At 45.1% G+C, this 13,859-nt stretch overlaps 1 protein-coding gene across 7 annotated transcripts in view; it reads right to left on the bottom strand.

Annotated features, from left to right (window-relative positions):
• LOC126190748 (homeotic protein spalt-major-like) overlaps positions 1 to 13,859 on the bottom strand; it is a 544,861-nt gene that overhangs the window by 38,017 nt on the left and 492,985 nt on the right. For all 7 annotated transcript variants that reach the window (XM_049931250.1, XM_049931253.1, XM_049931248.1 and 4 more), the window contains 2 exons: positions 3,427 to 3,701; positions 306 to 524 (listed from right to left, as the gene is read on the bottom strand). In XM_049931250.1, the coding sequence (XP_049787207.1) occupies positions 306 to 524; positions 3,427 to 3,701 (494 nt within the window). The remainder of the gene's footprint in view (positions 1 to 305; positions 525 to 3,426; positions 3,702 to 13,859) is intronic.

Here is a 13,859-nt window from a genome sequence, read left to right on the forward strand (position 1 = left end):
GTTTGATGAACACTCTGCCAAGCACTTAAATGTGAATTGCAAAGTAATCATGTAGATGTAGATGTAGAAGGTATACGTCACCTGCTGGTGCTGCAGCGTGAAGAGCCCAACCTACATAGGTAGGAATGATCATCAAAATAAAATAAGAGAACAGAAAGGTTTAGGTGTTCGTTTTTCCCGCGCGCTGTTCGGGAGTGGAATGGTAGCGAGATAGTATGATTGTGGTTTGATGAACACTCTGCCAAGCACTTAAATGTGAATTGCAAAGTAATCATGTAGATGTAGATGTAGAAGGTATACGTCACCTGCTGGTGCTGCAGCGTGAAGAGCGTGGACTGGAGCACAGCCAGCTCCTGCAGCGCGGCCGCGTTGTCGGCGTTGCCGGCCATCGCGGTGGCGGCGAACTGCGCGACCGCCACCTTGGTGTTCTGCAGCGCCTCCAGCGTCACGTGGCCCGCCAGCGGGAACGGCGCCACGGCCGCCCCGAACGCCGACACCACGCCGGCCGCCGGCGACGCCAGGGCCTGTCGGCGTATCGTGCTACCAGTTAGCAACAGAAATTTTCCTGCGCACACGAATCTGACTAAAACTGTCCCCGCGTATACACTCCAGCTATTCTGCGGTTGTAATGTGAAGAGAGTGCCGCACGGCGCAGTTGCCATATCCGGTAACTGTTGGAAACATTGGTTACTATTCATGTTTTACTGTCACCTCCGCAAACATCCTTGGGCTCGATATTATACCTCGATAACTTGACTCATAGTTGCAATAGACGCTATCGTAGGATAATTTGGGGTTGATATATCGATTGGGCACACAAAATTACAAATTAGACAAATTTTGTTTAAAATGAGAGACAAAACGAGGCCTTCTTCTATGCTCGGCATCATACTACATTACGAGCATTTATTTATTTATTTGTTTATTTATTAAGTAACTCCACTTTCTTCTTCTTCACTTTCTATTTTAGACTGTTTACTACCTCTCACTGTTCCCATTTTCCCAGCTACGTGTCATAAAAGCAAAATTTAAATATTTTTAGAAACGACAGATAAAAATGCCATTTGAAGACTCTTAGGTGCGCCATCAGGTAGGACATAGTCTGCATCCTAAAGGAATGAAATATTTGTGCGGAATCATTGGCTGGGAGTTTCACAAGTGAGGTGTTGAATCGACTGGTACAAGTCTTCCAATTGGAGGTTTAGTGTCACCGCCAGACACCACACTTGCTAGGTGGTAGCCTTTAAATCGGCCGCGGTCCGTTAGTATACGCCGGACCCGCGTGTCGCCACTATCAGTGATTGTAGACCGAGCGCCGCCACACGGCAGGTGTAGTCTAGAGAGACTCCCTAGCACTCGCCCCAGTTGTACAGCCGACTTTGCTAGCGATGGTTCACTGTCTACATACGCTCTAATTTGCAGAGACGACAGTTTAGTATAGCCTTCAGCTACGTCATTTGCTACGACCTGGCAAGGCGCCATATTCTTCAAGAATGTATTCTGAACAGATAATATTGTGAATCATGTACCGTCAAGAGCGACGTTCTTCATTAATGGATTAAAGTTAAGTATCAAACTAATTGCGTCCGCTTTTTGAATTCTAATTCCTTGTCATGTTCCAGACCACACGTCAGTATAGTTCTTCCCTCCTCACGCCAGCCTGCGTGAGCTAAAACGCGTGCATTTCGGCCTCCATTAGTAACACGGTGTTGGCTCTTCCGCCAACACAACAGGAGGCTACTTCGACGACTTGTGTGTCCTTGAGCTAACCAATAACCCTAACCAGGGAAAGGGGACCTACCGTTTAACGTTGAATCCGAACCATGTATCGTTTCATGGAATATCTGACGGGGATTCAATCTTGCGACCTCTCGGTTCCGAGGCATGCGCTTTACCACTCGACCACCAAGCCCGAAACACTCCAAGGAAGGCCGCTGCAACAGGACGAAAACGTCGTTTATGTTTGGTATTGTAATGGTTCCAGTATTTTTTGTGATGAAGCGTCCGTATACGCAAGAGGGTGCCAATGAAGTGGACACTGCACCCAGAAGTCTACATATCGTGCCTCTCTATTAAATTTTAACATGTATCATTATCTGAAACAAAATTTCTCCTTTCTTCAGTGCTGAGGAGAAAAATTCGTAATTAATACTACTGTTGTTAATGTGGCTAACGTAATCTACATCTACACCTATACTCCACATGGTATCTTGAAGAAAGAAACCAAATTTTGCGTCGACACACATCAAAAAGTAAAAAATCATAATATTTAAATGAACTGTGACAAACTTTGAGGGATTGTAGAGGGTGTATTGAGGAACCAATCGAGGATAGGAACCTGTGTCTGGAAACGTCATCCAACGACACTTCAGTGTGCCCAAGTTGTAGGGGTCGGCACCTGCCACTAGACTACCTCTTCGGCAGCAAACTTGATTTCGGAAGCTGACGGACTCTTGCTATGTTGTTTGTTATTCAGTGATCGAGACTGATTGTCTCGATCGTCATCGAAGAAGATGGAGCTAGCTGCGTACGACGGCTTTGCCTCCTATGAATACAATGCTCTGTTGCATCGGTGAATGACAGCTTCGGAACCGGGTTTCCATCTGCAGTTCATTTTTCTCCTGCACACCGAAAAACACCGGAGGTTTTAGAAGTCGCAGCAGAAAAACGAATTGCGGATGGAAACCTGTGTCCTAAACCGTCATCCACCGAGGCAACAGAGCATCGCATTCATAGGAGACAAGGCCTTTCCACGCAACAGATTGCTCCATCTTCTCCACTGGAGATAGTAGTAACCAGTCGCGACCACTGTGTAACATACAATACTGTGAGGCGTTCTGCCTACAGTCCGTCAGCGTACGAAGTCACGTTTTGTGCCAAAAGGGTGGCCTAGTGGCAGGGGCTAGCGTCTTAACTTCGACTTCCTGTAGTGCCATTGGATGAAGTTTCCGGACACGGGTTCCTATCGTCGGTTTGTTCCTCAAGACACCCTCTACAACACCTCGAAGTTTGCCGCAACATTTCTGGGAGACCCTGTATATTGCAAGTGTTTTTAAAATAAAAACTCGCCACCGATGGCGAAATTACCACAGAAACTAGCTTGGAGATTCCGAAAAAAAGCGTTTATAACACTACAAATGCTATAACTGCCCCAGAATTTTCGAGAAATGATTTAAGGGAGCCATAGAAAGTCTACGAGCGTGGACGCACATTGTTTAATAGCCACTCCTCTCGAATGTTACTAGGCGTCTCTGGCACAGATCGTACTCGAATGCTTGGCTGCAGAGTGGTTAAGAGTCACGCATACTATTACAGTAGATAGGTCCAAACATAACCCGAGCTGCGACCTACTTTACGTGGCCTACAACAGACACTGTAGGGTGGCACATGTTGCTGTGTTCCCCGCCAGGTGCCGCTAGAACGTACCTCAGGCTCGGCGTCCGGCTCAGGCTCGTCGGTGTCGGCGTCTCCGTCCCCGGAGCCGACGACGCCGTCGCCCACGTCGGCGCAGACAGCGTCCTCCGGCTCGACGTCGTCGTCGTTGTTGTTACGGTCGTCGAGCAGCATCATGTCGCAGTCGGCGTCGGGCTCGCCGTCGGCGTCCACGTCTCCGTCCGCATCGGCATCGGCGTCGGGAGGCTCATCGCAGACGGCCGCCTCCGAGCACGAACTGCCCTCGTCTTCGTCACCGCACGCGGACACTGCAACACGCCGTACGTGCACGTCTATTACGAGAGCATTGAAGATCGCGCCTGCCTCACAAAAGGTAGGTGGAGCCTTTACTATGCACTATCTACAGTTTAACAGAGCCTGTCATTATGAATAATCATACTCTTCAGTGAATTTTCAATGTGTTAGTTTATATTATCATAAGTTGAAGCTGATCCTGAACGTATACTGTGCGTTATCAGTCTTATAGCAGTAATAACTACACGGCCCAGTCACGTTAATAAGACCACCGGCAATGTTCCACGTCAATGTGCAATAACCACTCATAGATGGCCAGGGAGCAGCACTAGTAATGGATGGCATATAAAGCGTATCGGGGGATGCGGAGAACAGTGCAGTGGAAACGAAGCGATTTATCTGACCTCCAAAAGGACATGAAAATTGGCTTTTGGGACAAGGGTTGAAGCAGTTCAGAAACTGCCGAGTCTGTAGACTGTTTGCATGCCGCAATGAGTAAAGTTTACCGTGCATACCAAAATAACGCTACCCAAAACTGGCCCCGAGTAAATTGTGGTGCACCAAAGGCCATAGAAGACTAGGGTGAATGGCAGCTGCTGAGATGTGTATGGTCGAATAGACGTGCAACCGCTTCTCAGCGGACATGTCCGAAAGAACAGATACCATCTTCATATAGATAAGGCTTACCGGCCAGTGATTTTCTTCAGTGCGGATGCACTCACGTTCCTCAAACTCTTACGGGAATCGGTAGATTGAACGCCACGAGTAAGGAGTATAGTGGGCAGGGGCACTACAAATGTATTGTGTGGACAGTAAGTTGGGAATGTGAGTCGCACGGGGAGCATTCCAGAGGTAAGTCCCTCGGTCGCACTATCCCCTGTGTCCTGCATGGCTCAGTCGTGTAGAGCGTCTACCATGTCAGTAGGAGATCCCGGGTTCGAGACCCGGTTAGGGCACACTTTTTCAACTGTCCCCGTTGATATTTATCAATGCCTGGAAGCAGCTTAATGGTCTGGATTTCATTCCAAAGAAGACAGTTGCTAGCAGATGTGAGTATCACCGAACTATCAGGTTAATAAGTATTGCTTGCAAGATACTGACACGAATTATTTATAGATGAATGGAAAAACAAGTAGAAGCCTTCTAAGGTGCAGATCAGTTTGGGTCCCGGACAAATGTAGGAACACGAGAGCCAGTACTAATTACCCTACGACTTATCATAGAAAATGGATAAAGACAGGCAAAGCCTTTACAGCATTTGTAGACTTGCAGAAAGCTTTTGACGATGTTGACTGGAATACACGCTTTGAAATTCTGAAGATAGCAAGGGGAAAAAAAGAAACAAACCAGGGAGTGAAAGGTTATTTACAGCTTGTACAGAAACCAGATTCCAGTTATAAGATTCGAAGGATATGAAGTAGAAGCAGTAGTTGAGAAGGGAGTGAGACTGGTTTGTAGCCTATCTCCGACGTTACTCAATCTGTACATTGAGCAAGCAGTTAAGGAAACCGAGAATAATATGGAAAGGGAGTTAAAGTTGAGGGTAGGAAATGAAAACATTGACGTTTGGCGATGGTGTTGTTATTCTGTCAGAGACAACGAAGGACTTGGAAGAACAGCTGAATGAAATGAATAGTGTCTTGAAAACTGGTTATAAGGCGAATATCAACGGAAGTAAAACAAGTGTAACAGAACGTAGTTGAATTAAATCAGGTGATGATAAATGAATTAGGTTAGGAAATGAAACATCAAAGCTAATGAATAAGTTTTGCTGTTTTGGCAGCAAAATAACTGATAATGGCCGTATTACAGGAGATATAAAATGCAGCACAGTTATAGCACGAGAAGCATTTATGAAAACAAGAGGACTTTGTTGACATCTAATATAAATTTAAATGTTAGGAAGTCTCTTCTGAAGGTATTTGGAGTGTAATTTGGATGATAAGCAGCACAGACAAGAAAGAATAGAATCTTTTGAAATGTGGTGCTACAGAAAAATGCTGAAGCTTAGGTAGGGAGATAGAATAACTAATGAAGAAGGACTGAATGGTACAGGAGAAAAAATAAGTGATTTATGGCATAACTTGACTAAAAGACGGCATCGGTTTGATAGGCTTGAAGAAGTCGTCAATTCGGGTATGGAAGGAAGTGTGGAGGCTAAAAATTGTAGAGACAGCCCAAGGGACGAATAGAGTTAGCAGCTTCAAAAGGATGTAAGTTGCAGTGGTTATTCGAATAAGAAGAGTCTTTCACGGGATTTCAATTTATATTGCACAGTCGTTTATACTGTATTTAGCTAACAGAGCTAGCATTATCATAGCTTTTATTCGTTACTGATCAACATCTGTTCGCCTCACATATTCGATTTTCGGCGAAGTGGAACCTAGTTCTGGATCCCCTGTGTTAAATGCACGGGTTGATCGGCTCTAGAATGGACTGAAGTTCAATAAACAAAGTAGTAAGTTCAAAAATTAATCACAATGTAAAAGTATCAAGTTTTTCGCATATTAGATGATTACAAGCCTAGATTAAATAACCCAAGCAAACCTTACTACAGAATATTGCTATAGACGCACGAAATCACGGGGATAGCTCACATTCGCCTGATATGACACACCAGACTAGAGCAGCGTAGAGAGCTGCATCAAACCAGTCTTCGGGCTGAAGACCAAAACAACAGCAATGCTGGTTTAGCAGTATTCTTTCGTAGTTACGCGATGAATGCGAGAGAAAACACGCCTGCATTCCTCGATTTATAATGTTTTCGGTACTACACACTGTACGAGTATTTGTGCGTCTGCGTCCCTCAGAAATTACCTCCTTGTTATTATAGCGAACAGACAATGACGATCGCGCGAGCGAAGCATCTCTTCAGGTAGGGCAGATGCCCGGCGTGTTTAGGCGTCCGCTCAGCAACGCGTAGGCAATTTGCGGCCAAAAACAAACAGACGGGGCGCGCGCACGCACACACACACAGATCCGCTTAAGATCCCCGACTGCCACTCGTCCCTGAGTGCTTAATGAAGGCTCGCCTCGTGATTATATTTGCATTCCTCCACGCCGCAGACGCGCAAACGAATTGCCGCGGGCTCGCAGCGAACGGGGTGGAGTGGGCTGTCAGCGACGGGGGTGGGACAGACAGGAGCTGGCGAGAGAGACAGATACAGGCGGGCGCGTGTTTGCTTTTTCATCACCTCACAGGCGCCGGTGTTTCGCTCCGGAACCCAAGTGTACACACTCACACACAGCGCGGTGGCAATTTTTTAAATTCCTTTGTGCAGTGTTTCATATAAAAGCACCGCGGCCGCGCGCATCAGCCCTCGCGACGTTGTACGCCCGTAACTCTAACCCTTTCTCTAACACTCTACCGATATGACGGTATGGGGCTGCGGCACAGCATACTGCAAAGCTGAAAAAAAGTGTGTGTGTGTGTGTGTGTGAGAGAGAGAGAGAGAGAGAAAGAGAGAGAGAGAGAGAGAGAGAGAGAGAGAGGAACGATGAGCGCTGTGTTCGCGGCGTTTGCATCAACAGCCTCCGGGACCGTACCGGCAGATGACAGGAGAGAGAACAACTTTATATTTGTGCCACTATATACGGCGGAACTGAGAGGACAGTGCTTTTGTTTTCGCCGATGGCCCGCTTGTTTTTATTCCAGCGTTAAAAATATATTGCACCCAGGAATGTCTCATTTGCGGCGGCGCGTGCCGCTACCTGGCCGCCGTTTTCTTTGTGTAGCGATATTTAGGTTCGTCGCCCCTGTTGCTGTTGTTTTTTCCCCCCTCCCGCGGTTTTTCGCTCTTTTTTTTTTGTTTCGGAGCTCTCCGAATCGCAATCGTCGCGGTTTTCGCAGACAGTGCGTAAACGGAGCCGTCGATGCCCTGCTCCGCCGCTGTTCGTGAGACGCCGGAAGACTTCGGGGCCCCAGGCGTGTCGCCTCGTCGCTCCGCTTTTGTTTCCCTTTCTGCGAAGACGGAAATAGTCGAGGCCTCCCCCGGCCGCCCCAAGGTATCGCTCCGGAATTGAGCTTTCGGTGAGATCTCCGCATAACTTTATGGCGGCGATACTGGAAAAGTAGTAGCTACAGAGATGGGGGGAGGAGGACGGCGTGACAGGGCAGACAGGACTGAAATGCTGAGATGAGCGTCGCCGTAGCAGTACTCGGAACTATTTTTAAGAGCACAGAAAAAATAATGGATGCTACTTGTTGAGAGGCGTTCCGCTAACATAAAGGGCCCATTACCTCGCAGACAGATAGGGAGAAATCGAGAAAACCTTCAGGGGGCCCAACTCCTCCCCTCGTGTGGTCTTAGACACAGCGTGTTGAGCTCAATATTTTTTTCTCCAAATGTCCTCATTCACTTTACATGCAACACCCCTCTCCACTGGTCCCACTCCCTTTTTCTGTCTTTCCCCAAAAAAATAAAAGAAGAGGTTTAGTTCCCAGCACCGTTTAAAGCCATTACCAGTTCTTCACTTCCTCTCGCCTCTCTTTGCTCGTCCGGTGGAGCCATCCCGATTCCCACCAAACCTTCCCGTCTTATTTTTCAGCAGCTGGAGTCTTTGACAGTATGAGAAGGGCGCGGCGACTGCGCCGCGGTGGGTGGCGAAAGGATGTGAGATGAAAGGCACGTCTCAGCAGGAAGCTCTCGGTTAACATAAACAAAGATTTTTCCAGGAGGAAAAGAGAGGCAGGGAACAGGAGAGGGAAAAGAAAGCATCGCCGATTCAGAAGAGACGCAGCTCTCTCTCTCTCTTTCTCTCTCTCTCCCCCTCTCTCTCTCTCTCCCTTCCTCCCTTCCTCCTTCCTTCCCTCCCCCCCCTCTCTGACACACACACACACACACACAGATAGAGAGAGAGATAACTGCGAGAGCATAGCATTCTAGTCCCCTTTCCTTTTATTTCTATACGGATTCCTGGATTTTAGCACTGGCTGGCGCTATTCTCGCGACTGGCCAGGAATAGAGCGGAGGCAGATATACGCGCGCCGTGTCAAAGTTGATGCATTTGGATGCGTCCCAAGCTGACATACGGCAGCTGGCTCGCGGCGCGTTAACTCCGACCTGGGAAATGAGTACCGCACTAGAATGTGCTCCCGTCCACTTCAATTGCTCTCGTGAAATTATCTCAGTAATGTCCTAAAATCTCAGTTTCTCGCCAAAATTCGATCAGTCATTTTTCAGTCCGTTCATTGTGTAGTCTTTTGCAACATATTTTTTTGTTTCACCTTTCTGTTTCTCAGACATCTACAGTTCATTAAAAAAGTTTAGTTTCCGTTCTCGTTTGAAACTGTTTTGATCATATTTCAGATTCTTTAACCGTTGGTTTTCCTGTGAATTGTGATGTTGAGGAATTCCCAAAAAATACTGTTTCGTTCATACTTAATGGCTACTGAAGTGTAAGGTATATGCATTGTGTACAGCTCTACTGATATCAGACACTGATGCGGATGTGATAAAGCAGTTCCTGAATGTGTTCTGGAAGTGTACGCACTGAAGTGAAACATGGACCATGGAAATTCGGGAGGACAGAAGTACTAAAAGAGCAGGGGAGGACAAAAATATATCGAAGGTCCATACGGGAAGAAGGGGCAAGTTAGTGAGACATCTGCAACACCATCCTGGAATGGTTGTCCAGGCGCTGTAAGGAGCAGTGGAGACGTAAAATAGCAGGGACAGGTCATTACTAAAATATGCGAAGCAAATTAGAAAAGATGTTGAGAGTAACAGTTATATAGAGATGAAAATATTAACAGTAGATTGGAAGAGACTGAGGAACATTATCCAACCATTCGAAAGACTGATATCTTAAAAACTGCATTGAAGACAACATTGGCTATGAAAACACTACTTGAGGACAGCTGATGACGCACCTGACCCTGTCGCTCTCTCACGTGTGCGCACTTGATGGTCATAGTGAGTTATTAGCAGCAGTGTGAGTAGGTCGAATGTCCGACGTAAAAATCGTTAGCCTGAAGCGAGTGATTCTTTCAGGTCGAACACTAACCCGTAAGTTTGCGAAGCTGGCCCAGTAAAATGTGCATGACGATAAGAGGCTTTTAAAAATGAGGCTATTATAAAATGTCCAACATTAAGTTAAAAATTTCCGTCCGAAAAGGCTTCCCAAGGCCCAACGGTACCCACCGACCGCCGTGTCATCCTCACCCGATAGGCGTCGTTGGTTGCGGATATGGAATGTCTCCATGTGGTCAGCACATCGCTCATCCGGTCGCTCTCAATCAAGTAGCTTCTCAGTTGGACTCACAAGCAGTGAGTCCACCCCACTTGCAACAGCACTCGGCATACCCGAGGGTCACCCGTCCAAACGCTGGCGAAGCTCGACAGCGCTTAACTTCGGTGATGTGACGGGAACCGCGGCAAGGCCGTTGGCTAACATTAAGTTAAGAAGATATCTAAAATACCAATAACATCATGTGCAGTGTTTTTTGTTAGTAATCATCTTGAGAGACACGATTTAAAAATTCTGTTGATTTTTCTAAGCCATCGTATTGGTAAACATCGCTCACGGATTAGCCCCTAGTCCTGTTCCGACTGCGTACAACACAGTGCGAGGAGCAATCTGTGATCGTGGGACATGTGATCGCCAATCCCCACAGCCGTAGATGATACCGTTGCTTCATTGCTCAAGAAGTTCTCCGTTTGGCCTTAGGAAGATGAGTAGACCCCGATCAAGGCGTCCATACCGCAGAAAAAAATGTCGGGAGTTGCCAGAAATCTAACTTCCACACCAAAGGCAGTGACGAAAACCATTCGGCTATAGAGGCGGTCTATCGCACTTGCATCATGGTTAAATCATTTTTTTTCATACATATCAGAAATGAACAACATTAGTTCTTTAACGGTGGTAGAAACCGTTGGAGAGCTAACACTATACTGCCTTTATACGACACGTAAATGGTACTATTATAAATCCGAACAAGCTAATCTATGATGTGACGAAACGTACTTTTATTAAATTGAAATAACAAAGAAATCTGAAACACAGTATTTACTTCCGCTGAACGAAAAAAACCCATGTGTTTATCCGGAACTAATTGTTCGAATACGATAGTTTGGTAGGTTCGTTGTCATCATTCCTGAGTTATGGGCGGAAATAGAAAGCAGCAGCATGGATGTGTAGTCATTTTCTTAGGAGAGAATTGGTCGCTAGAGCAGGAAAAAGTAGGGCAAATTGTGCAACTAAAATTAGATTTATGCTAATTTATATTACCTACACTTAACTTGTCCTGAACTGTAATAGCACAGTCTAACTTAGAGTTTAGGTAATGGGCGTTAATGTATCAATAAACCGACTAACTTTAATCCAGATCATGCCGAGATGTCATGTTTCAAATACGTTACAATCGTTCATTGGCTGAGCACCAGAAGGCTACGAACTGAATATCCGACAATTCCCCGCTTGTCTCAACCGTGTCATTTCTTATCCTTAACGAGGTTTTATGGTAGAAGCGAATATTTGCCAAATAAAGTTTATTGAGTTCGCAAATTATGATAGCTTCTCCCAGAAATTTCTCTTCGCCATCGTCACAGTTTATTGGTTGTACAGAAATAAATAATCTATTATACTTCACTCTCAGTTATTAAGCATGCGGTTCCTGCGCAAATAAGAAAACGGAGTTCAAAGTTTTGATTGAGGTCGTTAAAGATAGAGATCTGTTGCGCCATATGAGGAAAAAAATACGGCAAGGTAGTTTTGTCGGAACCATCCAGGAACTTGGCTATAGCGATTTAAGGAAACCATAGAAAACCCGACGCAGAATAGTCACATTGGGATTCGAATCCCACTCCTTTCGAATTGAGTACAGCGATTCGAGCAAAATGTAATTTCGGAGTCCACGTGATCGTCTGCTATTTAACACCATGACAGCGGTTCCAACAGGAGTATTTCACACTTGCGTAATATTCCGGAATGAATTATTTAGTCACATCACACTGAAATAAAACGAGTACAGCAAAAAGAGTTCACAGAATTTATTTTTGAGACTAAAAAGAAAAGGCGAACGCAACGAAAACTTAAGTATTCTTTGAGGAAATACAAGAGAAAAAGTAAGCTGCCAGACGGTGGTAGCAAGACGACTACAATGAGTTGACATGCATGAACGAACAGACAAATGAGCATGAGAATAGAAACGATTGTCATAGAAGAAACATGTGGCAGCAAATTAAATAGCGCTGCCATACGGGCCGGCGGGTGGGATCATTTTAAAATAGAGTTCCTGTATTTAAAATTCATTGCGACAGTCCTTTTTTTCTTTTATATGTCACAAGGATGTACTCTCGGGCTCAAAATAAACCTTTGTCTGGTTCTATTTTCTCTCTAGTGCCTGGTGTACTTATTTGACGTGGGCGTGCTTGTCATTAATATAAATCTCTGGAAGTGATGTGATATCCTATGAGCCACATCTAAATGAGAACAGTATTGTAGCTTGTAGCTTGCACAGTGTGACACGTAGATGACAGTCAATACTAAGTATAATCGAGATGTTCAAATAAAAGAAGAAAAGGAAAAAAAACTAGAATAACTTTCAACAGTCACGACGCTTCCTACTTTTCACATAAAAGTCATTGATACCCTGTTCCCGTGACTGCCTGTCTGAAATGTAAATAAAAAAAGACCCAACGAACCTCTCATTAAATTTTAATTTTTTTTGTTTGAGAAGCGTTTCGGAATCTTTGCATCTCGATGACACCATTGACTGAGGCTGACACAGCGGTGCTTTCCTTCGGTGTCTTTGATCCATCATCAAGGGGTAGTTCCCGTGTTTAGTTCAGTTGCCCTGTTCCCGGTAATCCAATGAAGTCTAAGTACCTGCATTCCTGTGCATCCTCACTGAGAAATTCCTCGAGTGCGCTGCAATTGAACTTTGAACACTCATTGTTTGCAAACTTTATCAGTGGTGCTACAGCTTTGGTTTCTTAGGAGCGATGCGCCTAAGCTATACAACGGACCTGCATGTGGAACAAAGTCTCCGAAATGCGTCGTAAATAAAAAATTCAAATTCGGTTTTGTTATTTACGCCCCCTTTACCTTTCCATTGATGTATGTAGCAAGTAAATGTGAAACTGAACGTGTCCAAACGTACTCTAATCTTTTTAAGATTATTGTAGTGGTCTTGCACACAGAATATGCGGCGAGCGATGTACAATGGTTTCACAGGACTCCAGAAATACTGATTCTGAAATTTAACACTCAGGCATTTCTTGCAGTAATTCCCATGTGAGTGCCGTGAGCATCTGCATGACACCTTCATGTTTACTAAACCGTTTGGTCACGATCCCTACATCACAACTTCGGATTCCACGAGAACGATTTGATGAGGTTCTCCAGTACATGAGCAATACTGTAGAATAGGTTCTCAGGGCAGTAGTGGATCTAGTGTACGCTTTCTAGAGTTGGGGTTCAAAATTTGTTACTATGTTTCCCCCCCCCCCCCTCTCTCCCTTCTCAACGGCAGTTACAACTTGCCGTCAGCCGTTTTCTTTAAAGTGTCGAAGACGTCTACAATAAATTGTAATAAAAATTAATACATAAATTGTTTAATATACATTACTAATAGAGTATTTAATTACGATAAAGTATTGTTATGTGATCATTTGTTAATATTGGTAAGTATTACGTTGTTTAGAATACAATTGAGAAACATTTAGCTTTTTCTAAAGCAACTTTATAAAATTTGTGACGTAATTGATTTAAGAACCATAGCAGTAAGACTCTCTCTCCACTTTGATATCGCCATAATGTACACAATACAACATCGAAGTGAGACTCATAGTTATCAGCATTTCGTTAAGCATTGCCATTGTTAACACTGATCTGAAAACTAGTGGGGATCTTTCCATTTCTGTCTGCCCTTATTCAACTTCCAGTTCGCCAGTTCTTGGTCCGAAACGTGTCAGATTTGTTGTCAACAGCGGATAGATCAGCCTGTGCGTATACACCCTTGCCTGGCTAGAATGCAACCGATTAGGTCTCAAGACCATTCCCGTGAGCAGCCCCCCCCCCCCCCCCCCCCGACGCAACTGAAAAGTATCCTGTGTAAAAACGTACCTCATGAATTCTTGAATTTTTTGTCATTAGTTTTCAGAGTACAGTATTCTCCCAAAGTTAGCTATTAAATCTGGAAATTGACAGGGGCCGGCCACTGTGACCGA

Source organism: Schistocerca cancellata, chromosome 6 (genome assembly GCF_023864275.1).
Source record: "Schistocerca cancellata isolate TAMUIC-IGC-003103 chromosome 6, iqSchCanc2.1, whole genome shotgun sequence".
NCBI classification, from domain to species: Eukaryota; Metazoa; Arthropoda; class Insecta; order Orthoptera; family Acrididae; genus Schistocerca; species Schistocerca cancellata.